The 24809-nt window shown below is 29.6% G+C and overlaps 9 protein-coding genes across 9 annotated transcripts; 5 read left to right on the top strand and 4 right to left on the bottom strand.

The window, feature by feature from the left end:
* Positions 1-250: 250 nt before the first annotated feature.
* Positions 251-1744, bottom strand: ELE39_002639 (uncharacterized protein; the record flags this gene model as incomplete). The annotated part of the gene is made up of 1 exon (XM_067345743.1): positions 251-1744. The coding sequence occupies one exon, from the start codon at positions 1742-1744 to the stop codon at positions 251-253; it is 1494 nt and encodes a 497-aa protein (XP_067201601.1).
* A 1679-nt stretch (positions 1745-3423) lies between these two features.
* ELE39_002750 (uncharacterized protein) lies at positions 3424-5214 on the top strand (the record flags this gene model as incomplete). Its single annotated transcript, XM_067345854.1, has 1 exon — positions 3424-5214. The coding sequence occupies one exon, from the start codon at positions 3424-3426 to the stop codon at positions 5212-5214; it is 1791 nt and encodes a 596-aa protein (XP_067201712.1).
* A 599-nt stretch (positions 5215-5813) lies between these two features.
* ELE39_002785 (RRPp PMC2 like exosome exoribonuclease subunit) lies at positions 5814-8687 on the top strand (the record flags this gene model as incomplete). The annotated part of the gene is made up of 1 exon (XM_067345889.1): positions 5814-8687. One exon carries the CDS (start codon positions 5814-5816, stop codon positions 8685-8687), a length of 2874 nt encoding a protein of 957 aa, XP_067201747.1.
* A 309-nt stretch (positions 8688-8996) lies between these two features.
* ELE39_002796 (CDC5 cell division cycle 5-like) lies at positions 8997-11393 on the bottom strand (the record flags this gene model as incomplete). The annotated part of the gene is made up of 1 exon (XM_067345900.1): positions 8997-11393. The coding sequence occupies one exon, from the start codon at positions 11391-11393 to the stop codon at positions 8997-8999; it is 2397 nt and encodes a 798-aa protein (XP_067201758.1).
* Positions 11394-11811: 418 nt separating this feature from the next.
* Positions 11812-12840, top strand: ELE39_002807 (tRNA -methyltransferase family; the record flags this gene model as incomplete). Its single annotated transcript, XM_067345911.1, has 1 exon — positions 11812-12840. The coding sequence occupies one exon, from the start codon at positions 11812-11814 to the stop codon at positions 12838-12840; it is 1029 nt and encodes a 342-aa protein (XP_067201769.1).
* A 760-nt stretch (positions 12841-13600) lies between these two features.
* On the top strand, positions 13601-19402 carry ELE39_002818 (ferlin like type II membrane associated with 5 C2 domains and a transmembrane domain; the record flags this gene model as incomplete). Its single annotated transcript, XM_067345922.1, has 1 exon — positions 13601-19402. The coding sequence occupies one exon, from the start codon at positions 13601-13603 to the stop codon at positions 19400-19402; it is 5802 nt and encodes a 1933-aa protein (XP_067201780.1).
* Positions 19403-19474: 72 nt separating this feature from the next.
* On the bottom strand, positions 19475-20179 carry ELE39_002829 (Stromal membrane-associated; the record flags this gene model as incomplete). Its single annotated transcript, XM_067345933.1, has 3 exons — positions 19475-19804; positions 19870-19957; positions 20019-20179. 3 exons carry the CDS (start codon positions 20177-20179, stop codon positions 19475-19477), a joined length of 579 nt encoding a protein of 192 aa, XP_067201791.1.
* A 701-nt stretch (positions 20180-20880) lies between these two features.
* ELE39_002840 (HARP like SWI SNF ATpase) lies at positions 20881-23622 on the top strand (the record flags this gene model as incomplete). The annotated part of the gene is made up of 1 exon (XM_067345944.1): positions 20881-23622. The coding sequence occupies one exon, from the start codon at positions 20881-20883 to the stop codon at positions 23620-23622; it is 2742 nt and encodes a 913-aa protein (XP_067201802.1).
* Positions 23623-24162: 540 nt separating this feature from the next.
* On the bottom strand, positions 24163-24648 carry ELE39_002851 (uncharacterized protein; the record flags this gene model as incomplete). Its single annotated transcript, XM_067345955.1, has 1 exon — positions 24163-24648. One exon carries the CDS (start codon positions 24646-24648, stop codon positions 24163-24165), a length of 486 nt encoding a protein of 161 aa, XP_067201813.1.
* Positions 24649-24809: the final 161 nt, after the last annotated feature.

Below are 24809 nucleotides of genomic sequence, written 5' to 3' on the forward strand. Positions count from 1 at the left end.
TATATATATATATATATATATATATATATATATATATATATATACAGATTTGCACTAAAGGCATTTTAAGTGGAAGGACGCTTGAAAAGTTTGTTAGCAAAGCTGAATATTGGGATATCATTCCAAATTACTGGTATAGTAAAAGCTCCATAAAACTGCTCTTGATATTTTAATATTGTATGAAGAAGTGTTTTAATTAAATTAAGCAAATTATTCTCACGTTATTGAAATTTAACATTTTAAATTTAAATTAAATTAACTTAATTTTTTTAATCCCTATACACTCAATCTCATCATCTTCGAAATCAAAATCTAATATATTTTCAAACTTCAGAATCTGAACATTAGAATGTTCTTTTTCCCTTTCTCGAAGCTTCTCGTCTTTGAGTTTTTCTAAATCTTGATCAATTTCTTCTATACAGGGTTTTTCATCTTCGGGAATTTCTCCAATTTCATTGATTAGCTTATTATACTCAAACTGATAATTATTATTTTCCACAAATTCACTTTGGCTAATTATTACTTTATTTTGTTGCTCCTCACCATTTTCATTGACCTTTTGTTCCTTTCCATAATTTTCACTAGTGAAATTTATTTCATTTATCTCTTCTTTATTTGAGTATAAAATGGAATATAAAAGTGGAGTCTCAGTGACTACTTTCTCGTAGTAATGGTTTATGTTGTTATGATAAAAAAACTGAATAACTATCCAATAAATACCTTTTAATTCCTCTATTGAGATTATCTGGAATAAAGATTTAATTTTCTGTGTCTGTTCGTGACCTTTTTTGTTTTTTATTAGATATTCTAGATTTGAATCAGGGTCGCAACTAAAGCACTCAAGATTCTCACTCTCAAAAACTTCCTGTTCAGTTGTATTTAAATACTGCTTAACTTGTGAAATTAAGGTTTCTTCTCCTCTAGGTATTTGTTTATACTGTTTTAAAGTACTTCCTTCAATATCTAAAATATCCTTTGGTTTTTTGCTTTTGTCACTGCAATTAATCTTAAACCCATACTCAAGTTCTGGATTACTCTTATTTTCTTGATAATTATGATTTGAATTGTAATCATGAACTTGATCAAGGGTATTTTCAGATTTTATAGAAGAAAAATATGTTTCATTTTCATTTACTTTAAGAAAGCTAAAATAATCATTATATGAATTATTTACTCCATCAAAGAATTTTATCAAATTTGAATACTGTTGGTAATAGTAGTAAAAACTATGAAAAATCCCATTATTAAAGAATCCACAAAACCTGCCATATTTGTCATAATAGTTCCCATTGTGATATCTTTCTCTAAAAATTAAGTATTTATATTTATTTGTATCTAGACTTAGATTTTGGTCTATCTCATTATCTTGATTTTGAAATGGGGAGTTTTCAAAATTTAAACTGATATATTCACTTTTACTATCAACTTGATTACTAGGTGAAAATTGATTAACTAAGTATGGACTATCATTTGGTGTTGAGCAGGACCTTTGTTTATCTTTGTATATTATATTTGAGATTCTCAAAATCCCAAAATTATCGGAACTTTCCGTGCTTTTCTGGAAATTATTAATCATTTTTTCTGGATGGTTCAGATTTCTATACTTTTCAATTTCATCAAAGCACTGAGTCTTTCTAATTGCGGAATTTATTTCTGTATAACTAAATTCATTAGAATAATTACCTAAAATAGAGAAATCTGTAGAATTCTCAAACCTATCAAATGCATTGTAGAATCCAGTCATCTTAGACTTAAGGTTTTTTTAAGACTTTTCGATATGATCTACCACTTTTTCTTCCAGAGCTATCACTATATAACAGCTCAACGACTACTTCTTCTGTCTAATAGCAGAGATTTGTTATTATTAGTTAAGTTGAGTTCTCAATCTATTTAGTAAGTAGTTCTTTTTTTTTTTTATTATATTTTTTAAAAATTTTTTCAATCAAATATAGTTAACTTGAATAATAATAATCAAGTGTTAATATTTCAATGAAATATCTATTTATAATCTCTCCATTAGAGTTAGATGCTAGTGGATGAAAATGTTATATTATTATCATTTGACTAGTATTGAAGTATTATTCACTTAGTTGTATTATGTTTTTCCCCACTTTAAGTAATATTTTAAGTAATAGATTAATAAAAAAAAGGTTCCTTTTTCCCTCAAAGTTTACTTAGTTTATACTCTATTTAGTGATCCATGTACAATAAATGTTTGAATTACATGTAATCATTTAATTTATCAATAGTTTTAATATTCGGTATTTGATTCCAATATTTTTAAATATACTTAAAGTTGTATATTTTAATAAAGTAGTAATAATATTAATATTGATAATAGTAATAATAATAATAATAATAATAATAATAGTAATAATAATAATAGTAATAATAATAATTATAATAGTATTAATAATAATAATGATAAAAGTTATTATTGATAATTTTAAAAAAATAAATAACTTTAAAAACTATTGAAGGCTATTTCTTATTCTTTAAGATTGCCGGGGTTTGAGTAATAATAATTAAATTTAAATTAATTTCTAAGTTAATGCACCAAAATATCCTGTTCAAAAAATAGATCTTTCATGATAAGATCCTTGTAACGATCCTCCCACCAAACCCCCCATTTCCCGGCATTCTAGTAATTATCCTTCATATTTAAAGATCATAGCTTTGAAATTTTTTAAATAAAGAAACAATAAATTGAGTTGAAGGAAGAATTCTTCGCCTTACTGCAAAAGAGGCTTTTAAGTGGATGAAATCAAATGCAAAACAAAAAAGATTGAAGTTTGACCTAATTAACAACATTTAACTCTATTTGAAATTAGGCAGCTTGATTTAGTTTAGGTTTAACAAGAAATAATATATTTAAATGTGCTATTAGTTTTACTTTTGAATTGAAGTAGCCTTCACTTAATCGAACAGTGTTGTATAATTTAGAATATAAACAAGGAAAAATAGTTCTTAAAGTTTTTTTAGTGTTATTTAGTCAATAAACTAGACTTAATAGGTGATTTATAATAATATGTTTAAGTTAGAAGTAGAATAATTGTAATTTTAAGCTAATGTAGTTTTCACACAGTGAAGTACAAAACATAGGAAAGCCACAGTAAAAGTTAAGGTATTTGAATGTGTTTTGTGTTATTTTAATGGATTTGATATTGCAAAGAGTGTCATATAAGGCAAAGAAATAATAGGATGAATATTTGGAAGAATCTTTGGTAATTAAGTGATTATTTTTTTCTTTAAATAAAAAAATTATTGCATGCAAAACATGAGGGCTGAAAGACGGATGTCAGCGCCGGCGCCTGAATATGGGATTGTTTTCACGAAATTGGCGGATGCAATAGAATAGTTCTGCTTAAAGAGATTTAAAGAAAAGTTAGGTATAAAGAGGAAATCTAAAAGAATCTTTTTAACATGTTGCAAAATGTATTGGAGAATGAGTCTGAGCAGGTGGATAGAACTTTGTCTCCTTGTTCATTTTCACGGGACAAAGGTGACCCTAGTTCCTTATATACTATCCCACTATTATTAATAATTGGGCTAGCATTGAAAGGAAATGATAAGAATAAGACTTTGGGCCCTGGAATGGCTATAGATGATCAGTATAAGAAAGAAATCTTGTCTTTATTGCTAGAATCCCGTCCAACTATTCTAGAGTCAGCTGACTCCACGAAGCCATTTGGTGGAAGGTTTGGTACTGCAGGCTTTGGCTCGAGAGGAGGTAGAGGCAACCAAAGAGGACGAGTTTTTTCTGGACAGATAGGTGGTTCCGGAAGGAGAAGTATAATAAGGCAGCAAAATGAGAATTTGTGGGATATGCCTTGTTCTGAAATGACTAGTATGACATTGGGTGATATTAGAGAAGCAGAGAACAAGATGAAGGCGGAAGATTTGACTTTAGATCAATATGTGGAAAGACAGAAAGAGTCTAATGATAGGAATTCAGTATCATTTTCTCAGTCTAATCAGAAGAAGAATTTTGTTTCAATTCCCATTTCTGGTGAAACTCCTATAAATGTCAACAATACATTTTCTTTAAATAGCAACTCCGTTAAAAATTATCAGGGTCACATTTCGAATAATAATAATGCTAGTTCCCAGCATAATTCAAGTCTATTTAATCATCAGCACAATCGAAATCACTACAATCACAACAACCAGCAAACAAATAGAGATAGTTTTATGAATAGGTTCGGCCAAAGTGGTACATTAAATTCTCAACATAATGCAAACATTCATCAAAGCGGTGTTAATCATGAACTTAATGCTTCAGTTATTTTGAGAAACGAGTTGATTGGATTTGAAAAGAAAAATTCATCAATTTTTTCTACGAATAATAGTAATAGGAAGTCATCATCAATTTCAGAGACTTTCTTAAATGGCCCAGCTAATCTTTCACTATTTGATGTTAATACCCCCATTTTTGATGATGATAATAATGATGCCGTAATAGACTTTAGACCACCAATTATTAATAATACAAATACAGTGAGAATTGGTTTTGAAGAAAGTAGCAAGAATAAGAACATTCCTGAGCAATTAATAGGAGTAAAATCTCAATTTGAACATGGTATACAGAGTTCTGTTTCTAATTTTAGTTGGTCAAATAGAAACGGCAATAATGAAGAGCTTGACAAGAACATCGGTAACGTGTCAGATAATTCAATGTCATTTCCAGCATTGTCGAAGAATTCACAATTTGGTCAATCTCAAATTAAAATGCAGAATAATAACCACCCTTCCATGCTATCCGAACAAAATATTCTCCAAAAGCTCCATGCAGCTGGAATGGCATCTAAACTAGTAGATAAGAATATGAATATTATGGATAATGTTGATCATCGCAGCTTAAATCATAATAACTTCTTTGAATCAAAATTTAAACAGAATAATTCAAATACCAATGAGTATCCACCTCTTTCATCTGCTTCAAATACTTTGCCATCCTCTTTATCTTCTCATAATTCTAATAATTTAAAGTTTAACAACCAATTAAAATCAAATGAAGCTGGCAGACTTTTGATGTCTATTATAGGTGCAGGACAACAAAATAATAACAATAATAGAAACTTTGGCCCTAACCTTAATATTCGCAATAACAGCCATCGTATTAATGCCCACAATACTCATACTACCCACGGTAGTACCCATCATAATAATGTAAACCACCATAATGGTCAAATAGGTAACTTTTCAAGATACTAAACTCAGCTCACAATTACTACGCTGAAAAAAAATATTCAATAAATTATAGCTTATTGAATTATTTGCATTGTTGTATGCAATATTAATTAGGTATTTTAGTTACTAATCATATAATTTTTTTTGCTATTTATCTAATTTCTTTCCTTATTTATGTAGTCGTATATTTTGGCGCGCAATGCATAATTTTGTTAATTACATTAAGAGTATTTTTGGTGCCGCTTAAAATATAATAAAAAGTGAATTCAATAAATAATCAAGAATTGACGTGTTTGGCAGAGGAAAAAGTTTCATAAAGAACTAATTAATTTGTAAAGTTGTTGAGGCTACTTGATAATTTCTAACGAAATAAATGAATTTTTAGAAGGGAATACTATATATTCCTCAAGTTTATGAGCTTTGAAAGGCTATTCGTTTAGTAAGTATTTCGAATTTAATATTAAAAAATACTTAGCATCAATATTCACTGGAATTATCTAATAGTCTAATAGATAATTTATTTAGTTGAATATTGTCATTTGGCCATCAAACAAATTAACAAGTATTAGTTCATATATACTTTAAAGATAAATGTAAAGATATATTGCCAAAACCTATTAGCTATGACAAGCAAAAAAAGAGAAAGAGTAGAGCTAGAGAGCAACAGTACCTTATTGGAGAGAAGAGAGGATGATTTAGAGGTTGTATTGGGCAATAAGTTAGATGAGGAAGATATTCTTGGTGATGAGCATGAGATTGAAAAGTATATTTCTGAAAATGTATTAGTTTCACCTGACTGTGAGAGTTGTGTGAGAATGAAAAATAGAACATTGAGTATTTTGAATGATTCTGAAAAGTCTTTAATGATTCAGGCATCGTGGTCAAATTTGATAAATAATTTTACCTTTAAGTTCGTTCCTAGGCTTCTTTCAAAACCCTATAGTTTGGGAGAAACGAATCAAAAATTCAAAAAGGTGGTTGAAAGACTTATATTTGTGAATGTTGAAAAGGAGTCAAATAGAATAAATGCGACAAAAGATTACTCAGGAAAACTGGATCATTGCAGTAAGACATACATTTTGCCATGTCAGCATCCTGTAATTTATTCAACAAATATCCAATGCTTGGCTCCAATTGGATCTGATTATACAGGATTGACTTTAATTGATGAGTTAAATAAGCTTTTACATTCCAAGGAGTTAGTTTTATGCCAAAAGTTCATAGTTAAAAGTTGCTTTCAAATTGGGAATCTATACAGGCACGAACTAAACTCTTTAAATTGGGGAGTTAATGGGACAGTATACCGAACAGGAGAAAATAAAGATATTCCTGATTCTAAGAAAGAAAAAGCACGAAATGCCCACTTTAATATAAAATATTCATACCCAGAACTCTATTTGCCTTTATCCAATACTCCGTTGACATTCATCAAGGAGCCAGGAGATTTAAGAAGAATGATAGATGATATTCTGAATTCAATGGAATCTCACTATAGTAAAAGCAAGATGAATGAAGAAAGTAGTCCTTTTCTTCTTGCTATTGATGTTGAACACCACTCAAACCAAAGCTACAAAGGTTTTGTTTCATTAATTCAGTTAAGCACAAGAACACACGATTATATTATTGATCCTTTCAATCTGTTTAATGAAATTCGAATGCTCAATGACTTAACGGCTAATCCAAGGATTCTAAAAGTTCTTCATGGGTCAGATTATGATATAATTTGGTTACAAAGGGACTTTTCTGTCTATATTGTAAATATGTTTGATACTGGGCAAGCAGCTAGAATTCTCAATACCCCAGGAGGTTTCTCACTTAAAAATTTGTTAAGCATATATTGTTCCTTGGACATTGATAAGCGATTCCAATTAGCAGATTGGAGAGAAAGGCCCTTAAGCAATGAGCTAATAGAATATGCAAGAGGTGATACACACTACTTACTTTATATTTATGATATTATGAAGAATCTTTTGCTACTACATACACATAAGAAAACTGAAACTTCAGTCTTGGTTTCGGATGCTTTTATGGAGGTAAAAGACAACCTAATGAAATTAAAGCCAGGTATTTTGGAAAGGATGAACTTTGGTAGTTACTTTCATGATATGTTGATTGAAGGGGAGGATGGAAGTAAATTAGTAAAAATCACTGATTTGGACCCATCAGCACTATTAACTGTACTTCACAATAGCCGTCAGATCTGTCTAAAAGAATACTTTGAAAAGCCACTAGATGTTTGGAGTCTCTGTTATGGAGTAAGAACTAAGTTAACAAAATCCAGTTACAAGACTCCCATAGATAGCGCAATTGTTACGTTGATAAGCTATTATTTGTTTGTTTGGAGGGATTCTATCGCAAGACTTTTGGATGTTAGTGCTAGTTATGTTCTCAAAGAGTCAATGATAATAAAGATTTGTCAAAAACAACCAATGAATAGTATCGAGATTCTTGGACTATATCCAAATGTTCCAGCAAACATTAAAAGACACTCTGACCAAATTTTGAACATTGTTACTACAGTAAAAAACTTTATTACATCAAAATCTGAAGATGAACTTTTCGACTTCAATTCTTTTATTTCTCATATTTACTCCAAAATTGCAAATTCCAATACTAATATAAGTGACTTAAACAAGTATATGGTGAAAAATAATTACAAAGTTGTTCCCATGTATGACAATAATGACTCTGCTTGTTTAGAGACAAAAAGTGACTCTAATCAAACTTTTATGAAAGATAAAGAAATCTCTAGTTTGGAATCACATTTGAGTGGCCATCAATTACAAGATATCCCGATGAGTGGTAGGGCCAGGAGGAGATCTGTCACGATTAAGAAGAACTCTCCAGACTCGAATGACAGACTTGCAGATAATCTTTTTGGAAACTCTTATAGAAGTTTCAGAAGCGGATTAAACTCAAGTGATTCACCCTTAAATATAAATGAGGGGGGAATTTCAAACATGATTATTCGGGATATTAACAATACTTTAAATGGAGAAATACCGAGTGACTTTAGAAATAAAAAATTAAAAGATATCAAAGAAAATAGTCCAATACCAGTAACAAGCTCAGAATTTCCCGAGAAAACAAATACTAGAAAAGAAATGACTTTTGAGGAGTATTATTCAGAAAAAACCAAAGAAGACTCAATTGAAGATGAATCCTTCACTCCTTTACTCTCAGTTAAGGATAAATATATTAAAAGCAACGAATATTTTTACAAAAAACAGAAAAATCGAAAAATTAAAGCCGAAAATGATCATGGAGTTCATGATATCAGTCCAAAGCCCTTAGTAAATACTAAAAAAGAGTATGAGGGTAATGCTCCTGATATTTCTAATATAATCAAAGAGAATGCAAATATTTTGCCCGCCAGCTTCGCATGCAAATCTGAATTACCTGGCTTCATTAAAAATAGCCAGAAAGAGGGAGTTGCAAATAAATCGAAGAAATATATTGAGTCAATGAAGACTAAAAAGTGGCACAAGAAAAGGTAGTTATTTTAAGTGAATTTCTCGTAATTTTTTGGTTTTTAGAATCATATTGTTTACCCCTCCATACTTTTTTATTTGACTATTATTATAATTGAATTAGGCGCCAATTACCTATTAGTATTAGCAATCAAATATTTTAACTATTTTTAATGTTGTTTGTATCGAACTGAATAAAAATATTTAAATGTAGTAAGATGAAATAAAACTTAAGAAAGAATGGAATAGATATTCTAAGCTTTATTAGTATATATATTTTGTATTTTAAATGCGGTGAATATGGAATAAATATTAAAAATATAGGAATTATTTACTCTAGGAAGAAAGGCTTAAATTATAGTAAAGGTTTTGAAGGGATTTATTTATGTTTTTTTCGTAGCTAATAATTTGCTTGAGTTTCTGTATTCTATTTATATAAGAAGTTTGATCTTGTTTTTCCAAAAGCATTAGAGCATTGATATCATTCTTTAATTCAGTATTGCTCAAAATGACCTCATATATTTCTTTTTCTAGAGTTATGGATTCAGAAATAATCATTGAGAGGTTATCTTCTAGCTCATAAACAATCTGAGAATTTTCTTGCTTTACTTTATCATTTTCAAGGTTTAGGTGTAGAATCATATTCTTGAATGCAGATTCTTTATGGGATTCAGAAAGCTCCTTTAAAAGCATAAATTCTTTCTTATAAGGCACATAAATGTATTTAGGATTGTAAATAGGGTTTGAAACAACATCCTCCAAGTCTATATTTAAATTCTTATTAGCAGGATCTGAAGCTAAGTTGAGAATTTCATCGTTAATTAACTTGGAGGCATCTTCTATTTCCTTAACAGTTAAAGATTCATCAAAATGAATAAAATTAGGATCTTCAAGCTTGCTAAAATCCTTTGTCATATTTTGGAATAATTCAGTTCCATATATATCTGAAATAAATTCGGGTATTTGTTGAGGATGATTTCTCATATCTCTGTAAAATAAGTAAATCATTTCCCTTTCAATAAGTTCATTAATTTGTTTATTATATAGATCTTTATTATTATTTAAGCCTTCTCCACTCTGCTCTTGAATCATTCTAGAAAATATATTTTCTTTAAGCAAGTATGGTCTTGGTAATCCAAGCTTAATAACCTGGGTCTCTTTTTCCCATTGCAGCTTCTTCTTCTCCTCTTCTTTAATTAAGTTCTCTCGTTGAATGTCCATCTGATCTAACTTCTTACTATTTTCTCTTTCTATAAATCTTTTTTGCTTATCCAAAAATTGTTTTTTAAGAGAATCCAAGTCAACCTCTACTTTATTTTTTGCAGGGGGAAGATCATAAAGTAATGTTTTTGCTTGCATTTTGTACATTTCAAACCTGGCCTTTCTTCCTATTGGGTCCATAGAAGAAATACTGCCTTGGTCTCCAATTACTGAGCCTGAATTTAAGCTAAATCTATCACTCAAAGTTCTATGGCCTAATACGGTAGAAATATTGCTTTTAATAGAGCCTAAGTCATTAAAATTCTTAATTCTTTTAGAAATTTGATCCAAGTTAATTTCTCTAGTTAGCTTTTCATCCTGCACCTCCCTATTGGTTTCAGTACCTGGAATACTAAATTTATCCATTTCTACCGGATTAAAAGGGCTTGGCTGTGAAATTTCCCTCAATATTGCTCTAGATTCTTCAAGAATTGTACTTCTTTGTGAATCAATCATTGAATTAAGAACTTTTGAAGGTATTGAAGTACTTTCTGTAGATTTATATACTGAATCAGAATCATGTTCTATTTCAAAGTTCATATTAGAAATGATCTTTACGTCATTTAATGTTAGTTGAGGTTTTGGAAGGTCCAATTTTCTTTTTTTTACGACTATTCTGTTTGGTTCTTCAAACTTAAAGTTTACATGTTTCTTGTTATGGCCTTCTTTTCCAGATACTTGGGACTTATCACTCTTATTTCTTGACTGGCCACCTTTTGTCTTAGTATTTAATCCTTCAAGTTCCGCATATGAAACCTTTTTTTCCGTTTTTTTAGGGTCTTTGTCCATTTTGAATGCACCTTCTTCAGGCATTTCTTCAAAAGGTATTTCATTTAAATAATCCACTCCTTTATATTTCTTCTTTCTATATCTCATTATTGAAGCATGGGAAAGCATTCCTGCAGCTTTTAACTCTCTTCTTTTCTGAAGCATGGCAATTCTCCTAGACTCTTCTAAATACCTTTCTCTAGCTTTTCTCTTTGCTTTTCTACCATTAGTATTAGCTAATCTAGCTCTCGCTTCTGCCAACATTTCAATTTCTTCCTCATCCATATCTATAGAATCAGGCTTGCTTGGCTTCGTCTCGGGATTTGGATCTATTTCACCTGGCTTTAAGACCCTAGGGTCAAGTTCTTTTGGTATTTTCTGTCCTGTTGCTCTATCTAGCAATAACTCATAGTGTTCCAAACACTGATGAGCTGTTCTGCCAACTAAAGGTGCTATAGTCCTCCACTGACAAGGAAATAACTTAGCTAAATGAAGTAGTTTTTCTTCTTCTGCTCTTGACCATTCGGTCTTCTTCACTCTTGGGTCTAGCCATTCATACCATCTGGATTTGCACTGCTTTGCGGATTTCATAATTAGTAGAGACGCTACTCTCGACCAATTATTAAGGCCATACTTCATTACAGCCGCTTTGAGGATCTCGTCCTCGCTGTTCTTCCAAAGCCCTCCATTTTGTATCATACTCATCTTTGCAAATTCGGTTTTAATGAATTATTCCTTGCTTCTAAAAAATATGCATAAAAATATTTTATAAATAACAGTTGACTATATAGGATGTGATGCCATATGTTACTTGGCACTATATAGTAATGAGTGATGAAACGAAGTTATATTACTTTCACTACTGTTATTATTATTGCTGTTCTGGTGCTTGTTTTTTCTTAAGTTTTATTTTTCTTTCTCACAAATTAATTTTTGGCCACATTTGGCGCCAGGGGTAGATTAATGAGTTATTGCTTGCGTTAATAGTCTAAAAATTAAATCTTAGAATATAAAAAGAATATTGATTAGTACTTTTTTGGGACAAGCCAACTAGTATAGAAGGACGAATTTTAATAAATTTTTAATAGGCTATTAATTTCTGGAAAGTTATAAATGTAGAAGAATGGCATCAAATCCATTACTTAATTTAGATTTGTCTAATGGTGACATTCAAAAATCGGAAAATACTAATAAAAGACTAACTAAGAGTCAAAAAAAGATGATTGCTCGTGAAAATAGGAAGTTGAAGCTGAAGTCACAACGAGTTGAAGAGAGAAAAAGACAAAGAAGTCAAGCTTCATTTCAAAGAAAGGAATTTTTAAATTCTATGACTGAAGATGAAAGACGATCATATATATTAAGAGAGCGTTTTCTAGAAGAGCATAAGAGATTTTTTCTCTCAAAATTCTCTACATCTCACTTCTCTGATTATAAATTTGAGAAAACTGGCAATCCTCATATTTGTTTTAATTTCAGTTTTGAAAATAAAATGACTGAGAAAGAAATGAATTCTTTAATCCGTCAAATTTCTCTTGCTAATAGCTATATGATGAGGTCATTAAAGATTGTTGATGCAGAAAATCCCAATTCAGATGCAATGAAAACATTGATGGAACTAGGTCCAAATTCAGAAACATCAAAGCTGTATTATAATAGATTCAATTGGAAAGGCTGGGTAGATTTTCATATATCTTCAATTAAATTAGATGATATATTTCATCGAATTGGGGTACAAAAGTATTCTATGAATAAGTGGTTGATGAAATTACACGAAAAGCCATTTTGGGAAATATTCCCTTTAAGCCAAATAGTAGTCCTTTCTCCTGATTCATCCGAAGAACTTGAAGAATTTGAACCAGATAAGGTGTATGTTATTGGGGGTCTAGTTGACAGAACTGTAAACAAGTATGAATCTCTAAATCAAGCTTTAGAGAAGAAATGCGTATGCAGAAAGTTGCCGGTCAAATCATTAATTAGTGGAAGAGCTAATTGCATTCTAAATGTCAATACTGTAGTTGAAATACTAATCAACAGATATCACCAAAACGATTGGAAAACTTCCATTTCACAAGCTATTCCGGTCAGAAAGGCTCAAAATCATAGCAGAAGAGCTGTAAAGAAGCAAAAACTTTTAAACTTATCATCTAATTGATAAGTAAATTATATATATATTAGTCAATTAATAAATTCATTTATATTCATATTATTTTCTTTTGCCTATTATTATAATAAGTTGTCAAATAATAATATTACTATTTGTTATTTATTTACTTTTTTTGTTAATTAGTTTTGTCCACATGAATCAGATAATTTAATAAATTTGCACACACTAGGAAGTCAATATAGCTGATTCAATTTATTGCTATTGGAAAATGATTTTAAGTAGAAATGGCTCTTCACTGATTCTGATCGAATTATGTTTTCATTTATTGAAAAATTAACTTTAGTACAATAAACGTGTTAATTTTTATATTTAATTAATAAATAATGCATTTGACTATAGACAGGCGGGACGTACACTTGTAAATAAATTAATAAAAAAGGATCTGAAGTAAAATAAGGACTAAATGAAATATTAATATAGATCATAATAAAAGTAAACAGAAGGAATAAAGAATAGATAAGAATAAGCTTATCGAATATATTGAATGAAATGTTTTTTAAGGAATTAGAGTTAAATTAGTTTGTGGAAAAATTAATCGTTTTAATATACTTGTATAAAGGAAACAAATTGTTTTAAAAGTGCGCAAATTAAAATTCAAAATAAAACAGGAAAAAACAACTGAATTTATGGTCTTATACATTCTATTTTAATATTCCAGAAGAATTACAGGAATTTAATTGATTTATTTTGCAATTAAATTCTATATTTTATAAATAGCTTATTAGTATTAGCATATAAATAACCAAGCATGCTATGGGGCCATCAACAGGCATACAATGTTATTGTGGAAATACTGGAAGTTCAAAATTTGGTTTGGCCAATAGATATAGCTTTAACAGATAAGAAAGCAAAGATTGACGCAAAGTTGCCAAATCCATTAGTAGAGGTAACAATAAAGAATGAAAGTTACCATACGGATTCCAAAGAAGCCACATCATCATGTGCGTTTAATCAGACATTTTACTTTCAGAATATGATGTTGGATTCGTCAGAGTTTCAGAGATCAACTGTGGAAATTAGAGTTTTAAATCAGGGCTTTTTTAAACAAGAGTTAATTGGAATGTATACTGGCTCTTTTGAAAAGATATACAGTCTTCCAAATCATAGATTGCTGAAAACTTTGGTACCAATAACTATACCTGAGAGACCATCAATACCTTTGGGATATATTCGGTTATCAATTTATGTTTTAGGAGAAAATGATTTGGTAGCACCAGAAGATTCTTTTGGATATAATGATGATGGAGTTGGGAATATACTAACAGTCACCTCTCACTCAGTCCCTGCTCCTGAATTGGGAATAACTTATTATCATTTAAACTTTAATGTTCACTTGGCAAGGGATGTTTTACTGCCAGATTATGCAGATTTATCGCATCAAGAAGCTGATGGCTATTTACCAAGTCCATTTGTAAGGATTGTAGCTCTGGACAACGCTTTAGAAACAGAAATTATCAGATCGTCACCATCACCAGTTTGGAACGAAACTTTAAAGTTCCCTGTTGGGATTCCATGCCTTGATGATAGAATTGTATTAGAGTTATGGGATGCTTATGGTGGAGGAGATGGCCCAAGACTAGTAGCTCAAACAAAGTTAAGTTTACAAGACATCTTACAATCAGAGCTGGGTCCAACTTGGCTACATTTCTATGGACAAACAACTGGATTGAGAGGTAGTGCAATAGATATTAAGACTGTAGCTTTGAATTCATTTAATTCTCAGGGCAAAGGTGAACAAAGCCAATTGAGAATTCTTCCAGCAACCATCCAGAGCTCAGGTTTTGGAGTTTTAGGAATGTTTGATACAAAAAGTGTTACTTCGTTTCCTTGTGTTGCTTATTTGGGCCGTTTATTGGTTTCAGCAAGTCTTTCAAGAATACCAAATCCAACTCCCATTAAAACTTTTGCTCAACCTGTTGAGATTCCAAAAACTGATCCATATTTATTTTGGGCTGATATTTACGAAATTAGTGGTTTGGGATTACCTAAAGAAGTATATATTGAATTAAGTGTAGGGTCATGGACTTATTGGGTGATTCCCAACTTCCAAAAGAAGATCTCTGATTCATTTCCTTTGTGTGATAAACTTGGAAGAGTTCCTGATCAGAATTTTGCTTTACCAGAAATAGATATGAGTTCAGATCTATTAATTCGAATATATACAAAAGATGAATCACAAAGTAAGCCTTTGTTTCATTCATATATTAGAATCTCTGCTAATGAAATGCTTCGATATTCTTCTGATAGACCGAGATGGTATCCATTACTATCATCAGCTCATTATGGTATTATGGTAGGACAAGATATACCTTATGATGAGGCAGCAGCTTTATCTCATATCAAGCATTATGGAATGTTATTAGGGTCTTTCATACTTCGAAAAAATGATCCTGAAAAACAATTTGAATATTTTATTCCATCATTATCAAATATACAAAGGCCTCCAAGAATTAAATATAACCTATGTAGATGGATTTGTAGAGCATATATTTTTCAAGCTATACGACTTCCTGTTGTTGAATCTACTTTACCAGATTCTTTAGTAATGGTTACTCTAGGGGGTGGTACCGTTTTAACAGAAATTATCCCAAAGACAGTAAATCCAGATTGGCATGAAGCTTTAGTTTTTGATGCAGCGCTTCCTGATGATCTTTCTATTGCACAATGGTTAAATATTGCAGTTTTACATGAGGATATTGTTTTAGGTTCTGTTGCAATTTCTCCTTTATATATTGGATTCATGAAAAAGAGTAGGCCAGAATGGTTTGTATTGCAAACTCCAAGAACGCCAGAATGTAAAGCAAGAATATTATGTGCATTTGAACTTGTTAAAATTGGGGATATGATGGGTAATGTTTTATTTTCTTCATTATCTAATCAATTTGAACTAAACAATGGTGAAAGTGATCCAAATTATGATTTAATTAATAATTATAAGGCTTGGTCAATTCCAGATGTAACTCCAAAATATGTTCCATGTGATGTACATTTATTTCTTATTGGAATAAGATTAAGAAATCAAAACGATTCAAGTAACAATTCAATATTTTCTATGTCAACATCATCAAAGCCAATAATACAATTTGAGTTTGGTAGGGATCCAGAAAAGCCAGAAAATAGATTATGGATACAACAAGCAACACAACCAATACATGGTGGTGATTCCGGAAATTATAATTATTTAAAGAGTTTATGTTTAAAATGCCATATACCAGCTTCTCCAGTTTTTCAAACTTATATAGAAATAAGAGTTTTAGAGCCAGTCAATGTATTTGGTACAAAATGTAGAGAATTTGGAACAGCTTATTTACATTTAAACCATCATATTCCATGGATTGAAGAATATCACCAGCGATCATTAAAAACTGAATTTCAGTATTTACCTCCAAAGTTGGTAAATAAGAAATGGTTAAGTAGTGGTCGAAAATTTCTAAGTAAATATTATAGGGGGCCATGGAAATTATGGAAAAATAAACCTAGAGAGGTATTATCTCCAAAAATAAGTATTAGAGGAACTAACTCAGTATCATCCATAATCAAAACTTCATCAAGATCATCACTAATATCATTGCCAAGTGGTGAGATTATTGAAAATACTTCAGTAAATGATGATAGCTTTGATTTTGATAATTTACGTAAAGAAATGGGTGATTTAAATGAAATCAATTCAAGTAAAGGATTACAAAGAAATGGAGGAGGAGTTGATGATAATGATGAATTGTATTGTGGCAGAGGAGAATTAAGTGACTATACTTTTAAACAGAATAATAATGAAGAAAATCATAATAATGATCAATTTGATGATTTTTTTGATGTATTTTATGATCAATCATCTTCAGTATTAGCAGATACTGGCCAGTTTACTAATAATAAAAATAGTTTATTAATATCAGCAGATAATAAATTTGATTTAGGTATACCTAATGTAATACAGGACTTATTATTTGGTAATGATAATATAAATAATAGTAAAACAGGTCAAAGTAATAATAATAAAAGTAATACTAATGATAATAACTTAAATCAATTAAAAGAATTGAAACCTTTTGATTTGATGAATTCTGAAGAAATATTATCAAATTGTCTTCATATGGGGGAGGATGAATCATTTATTAATGATCCAGCATTAAATATTCCAATACACGATTTAGAAGCATTAAATTCTTGTATATCATCAATGGAGGCTTATATTAAACCTTTGAAAAATAATCAAAAGACTATAAATGAAGATGAGAATTTGGAGAATATTAATCCATATTTAAACATTGCAAAAAGTATTAATTGGGGTATAAAATCTCAATTGTATGATTATTCAAGTACAAAAAGATTACATGGTACAAATAAAGAACAGTTGGATTTATATTTCTCTTATGGGATAAGGAAAATCTCGAGTAATTATAATATTATGAAAGGAATAGAAGAAAACCTTGATGATTATAATAATAATAGTGATATCAATGGATTGTTATATGAGCTTGATGATGATGAAAATGATTATCAAGATGAATTGAATCATGATTATGAGACAGAATTAGATATGGATGAGCTTCCTTATGATTCTATTCCAATCATATCAGCTAATAGAACAGGTGAAGCAGAGGTTGTTGGATTTATTAAAATATATTGTAAAATATTGTCAAAATTTTCTTTAAAAAATAAGAATAGTAATAGTATTAAGAACGGGAATATTTTAAATAATTCTGAGAATGATAAAATAAATATTCAAACACCAACACCAAAGTTATTACCATTATCTTCAAGAGAATTAAAAGAGTATAATGAAAGAAGAGCAAGCATACAAAAATATCAAGAGAATCAAATAGAATCAAGAGGAAATAAAAATATAACATCATTTTTAAAAACAGATTCACAATTTAAAGATAATAATTCTTCAAGATTATCATCAATATCAATGTCATCATCATCAACATCATCTTCTTCTTCTTCTTTTATGACAAAATTACATAATAGAAGATTTTCATTATCATCATTTGATGGAGGAGATAGTGTTGTTACATATAAGAGTAGAAATAACAGTATTAATGATGATAATAATATTTATAATTTAAATAATGGAGATGGAAATGAAAATAATTATTATATGATGAATAATGATAATAATTCAATAAGCTCAGTAATTAGTAATGATAGTTATGTTTATGATCCAATGTTGGAAAAATTAAAACATCAAATATTAGAAATTCCACGTTTTAAAGTGCGTGTATATATATTAACAGGACATGGATTTGTTCCACCAAAACAATATTCTAGAAATGCATTAATTTCATTAGGTGGAAGTTCTGGAGGAAGTAATGAAGCTAATTGGTATATAAATGTTAAAACAGGTTCAAATACAGGTAATAATGTTTTGGATGGAGTAGTTGATGGTGGGGGAAGATTATTTAATGGTAATAATAATGGCGTTAGTATTCAGGGTGGAGGAGTGATTGGAGGCGATATGTTAATATCAAAAGGAATGTTTGAGATAAATGATTCAGAAAGTATATCAAAGGGGTTTTCACCAGATTTCTATAAATCTTATGAGTTAGATGCAATTTTACCATTAAATGCTTTATTAACAATAACAGTGTTTCATAAGAATAAAAATAATGTAACAACATTATATGGTAGAACATATATAGATATAGAAGATCGTTTCTTTCATCCAATTTATCAAAAGCTAATATTAAATTCAGATTCATTGCAGCCAATAGAAATTAGACAATTATATGGTGTTTTAGGAAATAATTCTAGTGGAAATAACTTAGTACAAAATTCAGTGGGAAGTTTAAGATGTTGGATTCAGGTATTACCTCCAGAAATAGCAATCATAAGACCAATACATCCATTAAATCCTCCAACAGTTGAGACATGTCAAGTTAGGGTTGTAATATATAGATTAAGAAATATACCGATTTCAAAATTAGTAAATAGTACAGGTATATTAGCATTTGGTGAACCATCAATATCATTAATGGTGAAAGGATTAATGTCACCGAATAATAATACAATATTAGAACAAGATACAGATACACATTGGAATAGTAGTGATGGTACAGCAATATTTAATTGGAGATTTGTATTTAACATACCAGTTCCATGCCATTTTCCAATATTACGTTTACAAGTATGGAATAGAGGATTATTAGTTTTTGGAGATGCAATATCAGAATGTTCATTTGATTTATCAAGTTATTTAATGAGATCAAGAAAATTGAATAGTAAGGTAAATATTAGTAGAACTTCAATAAATATGTGTCATCCAGCTAGACCAAATGAGAAGAGAGGAGAGATGGAAATTGAAATATCAATATTACCTTTGTCATTAGCAGAATCATCACCGGTTGGAATAGGTAGAGAGGAGCCAAATAGAGATCCTTATTTACCAGATGTAACAGATCATAGGAATTATATAACAACAAGTGCATTTGGGAAAGGATTCTTTTCAGCTACTTCAAATGTAAAGTGGGGAGCAAAGTTGATGACTTGGTTAATTACAGCAGTAGTAATAATAACAATATTATCACTATTAATAAAATTATTTAAATAGTAGTTGATTAAAATATAAGAAAATACATCATTGTGTATATATGGATATATATAAATTTAAAAAAACTTGTTATTAGTTAATAAATGAAAAAGGATTTCTATTAATAAAGCTTTTTTTAACATGTGGATTTTTATTGTTGTGATTTTTACATTTATATTCGGTGTTATTATTTGTTTGAAAATTGTTATATGGATTTTTAGAGTTTCTGTTTTGGTATTTAGGAATTGGGTCTTGAATTGATAACAAATTAATATAGTAAAGATTATATAGTGATTGATTAATCCAAATACGATTAATGTATTTATTTCTAATAAATTCCTTAAGGATTACGTGATCATTGGAATTTGGTGGAGGTCCTAAAAAATTAGTATCTCTATTCCCAAGAAATGTTAAAGAATCTTTCTGTAAAAAGTTGAAGTCGAGTTAATAAATAATTAATAGTTAAATTAAGAAGGCTGTAAGCTTACTTTGTTTCCAAGACTACATATAAATCTTATTTCATCAAATGTCCACTTAGATAGGGATATTCCTTTAACTTTATGATTAAATTCTCGGCTAAATGAAGGGAAGTTTGAAGTTAGAACATTTACAAGAAATAGAGCAAATAATGACTTACTGGATACCAGAGCATATTGAGCATACAAACGTTCCAAAATCAACACAGACATAATTGGGTCCAATTTCATTACAATTAGCACATTTTCTATTTTCTATACAACTTTTCTGAAAAGATCTCAATCTTTCAAGTAATGCAGTTTCATCCAATGTACGACTCATAGAGAGAGCAGCATTGAATTAATGAAAATTGTTCGTGAGTTTGAAGATGATTTAGCGTATTAAAGATCTTCTAATTTGAAATAAAAGGAAATTTGTGAAATGTATATTATTAAATTTTGAATTTCTATAAATAATCAAAAATTCTTAGAATGTACAGTTTTCTTCATTTACATGCTGAAAAAGTTTACCTCAAATTCTCATAGAATTCAATAAGTTATATAACAATTTTTGGTCTTTTTAACTATTTTCTCTTATTTTTCAATTCTTTCTTTTTTTTTTATTTACATGCAATTTGAATAAATAATAACTACATGTTTAATGGAAGGCGGTCCAATTTGCCGCCAAAGTTTTAAGAAGTTATTAAATAAAGTGAAATTAAGGCAAGGGAGGAATAAGCAAAAAGAAATTAAGGTAGAGAAATACGAAATTCTTGGGTACAAAGGTAGTAAAAAGCCCAGTTGTTATATCGATAGGATTCATGTATTGCAATAGGGTGCTGTGGTGCTATTATTGCTTTTTGTTAGTTGATTGAATTCTAGTTTTACTGGAACAAAATTAAGTTCTAAGGGTGCAGAATAAGAATTGAGACTTAAAATAGCTTTAGTGGGTCAGATAAGTTGAGTTTTGAGCCACAGCAATTGTTTACTTTTTGAATGTTTTGCCAGTAGCCATATTTCAAGTATATTAGAGGTGGATGTAATATGAATGTATTAGATGTGGGAAAATATAAAGGCAGGACTTTTGAGTATATAGAAAGGAACGATCCTGGATATTCAAAGTGGGTTCTTAGTTTAGAGTCTCCAACAAATAGAACATTAGAGGCATTTTCAAAGTATTTAAGGAATAAGATATCAAATGGAAATATTAAAAGTGAATTAGGATTATCAGATAAGTATAATTCTAATGAGTACACTATTATTAATAAATCAAAGACGGGGAATAGCTGTTCGTATTTGGAGTTGAACAAAGAGGGAGTACCAAATTTAGTAATTGATTGTAAAAGTGAAAATGGTAATTTTAAGAACCAAAGTTTATCTGGAGAATGCGTGGCAGTTGTAAAGAATTTGAATATGGATATAATGAAAGTAGGCGGACAGAAAGCTGGGTGTATCGGGAATGATTTTCAAGCACTTTGTTCAAATTCTGAGGTAATGCAAAGAAGAAATAGTCAATTAGATAATGTTTTATTAGAGAGTCAGGATGAATTAGAGGATATTCTACAAAAATGTGACAAAGAACTTGAAGTTCTGGTTCAAAATACTACAGTTATAGCAAATGGATTGAATACTATATTGTCTTATGGGAAAATGAAATTAGACTGTGGTATTGTATTTTCATTGGTGAGTCCTACTATGTTTAGGATATCATCAGAAAAGAATAACAAATCTCAACTATCTCTTCCAAGGATACTTGGAGATTATTTGAAAGAGTATAAGTTAAAAGAGAATATCGCATCAAAAAAGATGAGAACTTTGCATACAGGAATGCAAGGAATAGATTTAAAGCCTTATTGTAGCACATTTATATTTCCAGGTATATATTATGAAAAGCTAATTGAGAATATTTCGGATAGATTTGAATGTCAAATAATTCCGATACCTGACTTTATATTGGATAGATTTCCAGATTTTAAAAAATATGAGATTGAAGATTTTGATGCAGATTTTGAGAGAATATCTAATTTAACTCCTAAATACAACCCGGATACAGTAGATTTACCAGATTGTAATTTGTGTAAGGGCTGTATTTACGATAATGTTTGTTATAGTTCTTTAAATCATTTAAAATGCAATTATCCTGAATTGTATAATTCATTGAGACCATTTCAAAAGGTTGGAATTCTGGTAGGCTTAAAGAAACAAGGAAGAATATTAATAGGAGATGAAATGGGATTGGGAAAAACTTTACAAGCTTTATCAATAATAACATACTTTAGACAAGAATGGCCAGTATTAGTAATATGCCCATCTTCAATTAGGTTTCAATGGTATCAACAAGCATTAGATTGGTTATCACCAGAAATTAATAAATCAAATATAACATTAATTCGTACAAGTAATGATACATACAGCAGGAAATCCAAAATAATAATAATTTCTTATGATTTAATAACCCGAAATGAGCACTTTAGATCGTTTTTTGGTAGCGATTTCCAGGTAGTAATTGCGGATGAATCTCATTTTCTAAAGAATTCAACGGCAAAAAGAACACAAATGATTGTTCCTTTACTTCATAAAGCAAGAAGAACAATTTTACTGAGCGGAACTCCTGCCTTAAATAATCCGACAGAGTTATATGAACAGATAAATGCAATAGTAAAGCCAAGTCCTCAATTTTACTCTGAAAAGAAGAACAAAACAAAGAATAATAGGAACGAATTGGGTACTAGAAAGAAAAAAAAATCTAGAATAAAAAAATTAGTTTACGATTCAGATTCAAATTTAAATTCAAATTCAGATATTGATTCAGCAAATTCGGATAATATTAGTTTACTTAAAGCCTTTAATGGAAATAGACTGATTAAAAACAATCAAGAAATGCAAAAACCACCAAATGTGGTTTCTCCAAAATTTCCAAGCTATTTAGATTTTGCTAAAAGATATAGTGATACTAGAATAAATAAATTTAGTCACAGAAGGGAATTTTATGGCAGCAGAAATACGGAAGAATTACATTTATTTATAAGAGAATCAGTAATGATAAGGCGTTTAAAAAAGCAGGTTTTACATGAGCTCCCCCCAAAACAAAGAAGCAAGATTCCATTAGAAATTAGAGATAAGGTGGGAATTAAAAAGATTCAGGAGCTTCTTGCAGATCCTAATTGCCAAACAGATTTGTCGAATTTTGATGAAGATGGTTCATCTTCATCAATGTGTAATCTTCACAAACTTACTTGTGAAATTAAAATTAACCCGGTACAAGAATATATTGAATATTTATTAGAATATAATGATGACAAATACGTAATATTTGGTCATCACCACGTAATGCTTGATGCTATTGAGTCAGTATTATTAAAAAAAAGAAAAACAGCATGCAATTCAGGCGGGCCATTTTTATTTATAAGAATAGATGGTAAGACCCCAGGAAATAAGAGGGAAGAATATGTGAAGGAATTTCAAAATAATGAAAATTGTAAGGTTGCTTTACTTTCAATTACAGCTTGCGGACAAGGTTTAAATTTGACAAGTGCTGGCACTGTAATATTTGCTGAATTATATTGGGTACCTGGTACAATGTTACAAGCTGAAGATAGATGTCACAGAATGGGTACTCAATATTCGTGCATTAATATACATTATCTTATTGCTGAGGAAACTTTGGATGATAAGATGTGGGGAACATTGTGTAGAAAGCAGAAGATTATGGCATCAACATTAGATGGAATAGACCAAAGAAAGAATGATATTCAACATTTTCATTTTAAGCAAGGCACTAAATGAATTATATATATTATAGATATTTACGATTAATAATAGTAAGAAAAAAGTACACCATACTTCTTTTCCTTAGTAGGTTTGCAGAATTTGTGAATCTTAATAATAAGAGCTAATACAAAGAATCATTATCTTGTATCTACAATTTACAAAATATCATGGCAATTTTACTCCAATATATTAAATTTTTTTTGTTGAAATTATGTTTCAAATAAATTAGTTTAATACAGAAAATTTAATCAATGATCAAAATACAACTTTAGATTATTGCTATTTTTAATTTATTCGAATTTCATATTTATTTAAGTGAATTATCTTTGAAACCTCACATTTGAAACAAGTTTTGCACTTAAGTTTGGCGGGAAAGCTTGTGTGTTTAATTTATCGACCACATGTGCTAGATAATTAAAGGGAATAAGAAAGAGAAGATATTGATATTAATAATGAAATTATGTTAGCAGCTAGCTAATGAAAAATTAGTATGTAGGGTAAATGATTATTTATTGAGTAAAAGATATAAGTAAATGGGAAAGAAGAAGAAAAAAGTTAATCAGCTCTGTTTTTTCTTCGTCTAATATTATTAGAAAATGTTTTGTTTTCCTCATCATTTGAAATTGTTTCTTTATTTTTCTTGGAGTCATTAGAGTTTTTATCAGAGCCTGATGATTGATTTGATTCTAAAGATCTTAACTTTTCCTCTCTTTCTCTTTTTCTCATAGATGAAATTACATAAAATGCTCCAACAATAGTTAGAACAGTGACAATATACATTGAATAAGTAGTGAAGTCATCCATTTCCTCTGGTCTGTAAAAGTAAGCTTTCCATAAAGCGGCAGAAGTTGCTGCACCAATTGCTACCATGCTTACATAATTAATGTCATCAGATTCAGCTGAGGTAAGAGGATCGGCATCAATCATACCATACAAATTCCATATATCAGCAGTTCTTGTATTGCTTGATGTTTGAATTGTTTTTTCTTCAATTTCTTCTGTTTGATTTTTATTATTATCACCGTTATTAGAATTTGTCATTTTAATTTAAAATTCAAAAAAAAAAATGTATATCTAGCTTGAACAAAAACGGTAGGAATTAGAATTAATAGTTTAAAAATAATTTTTATTTTATATCATGAAAAATATAATATAAAATAAATCTAGAAATAACTTAAAACTAGCAAATATTAATTTACTAT

Source organism: Cryptosporidium sp. chipmunk genotype I (assembly GCF_004936735.1).
Source record: "Cryptosporidium sp. chipmunk genotype I strain 37763 chromosome Unknown contig_31, whole genome shotgun sequence".
Classification (NCBI taxonomy): Eukaryota; Apicomplexa; class Conoidasida; order Eucoccidiorida; family Cryptosporidiidae; genus Cryptosporidium; species Cryptosporidium sp. chipmunk genotype I.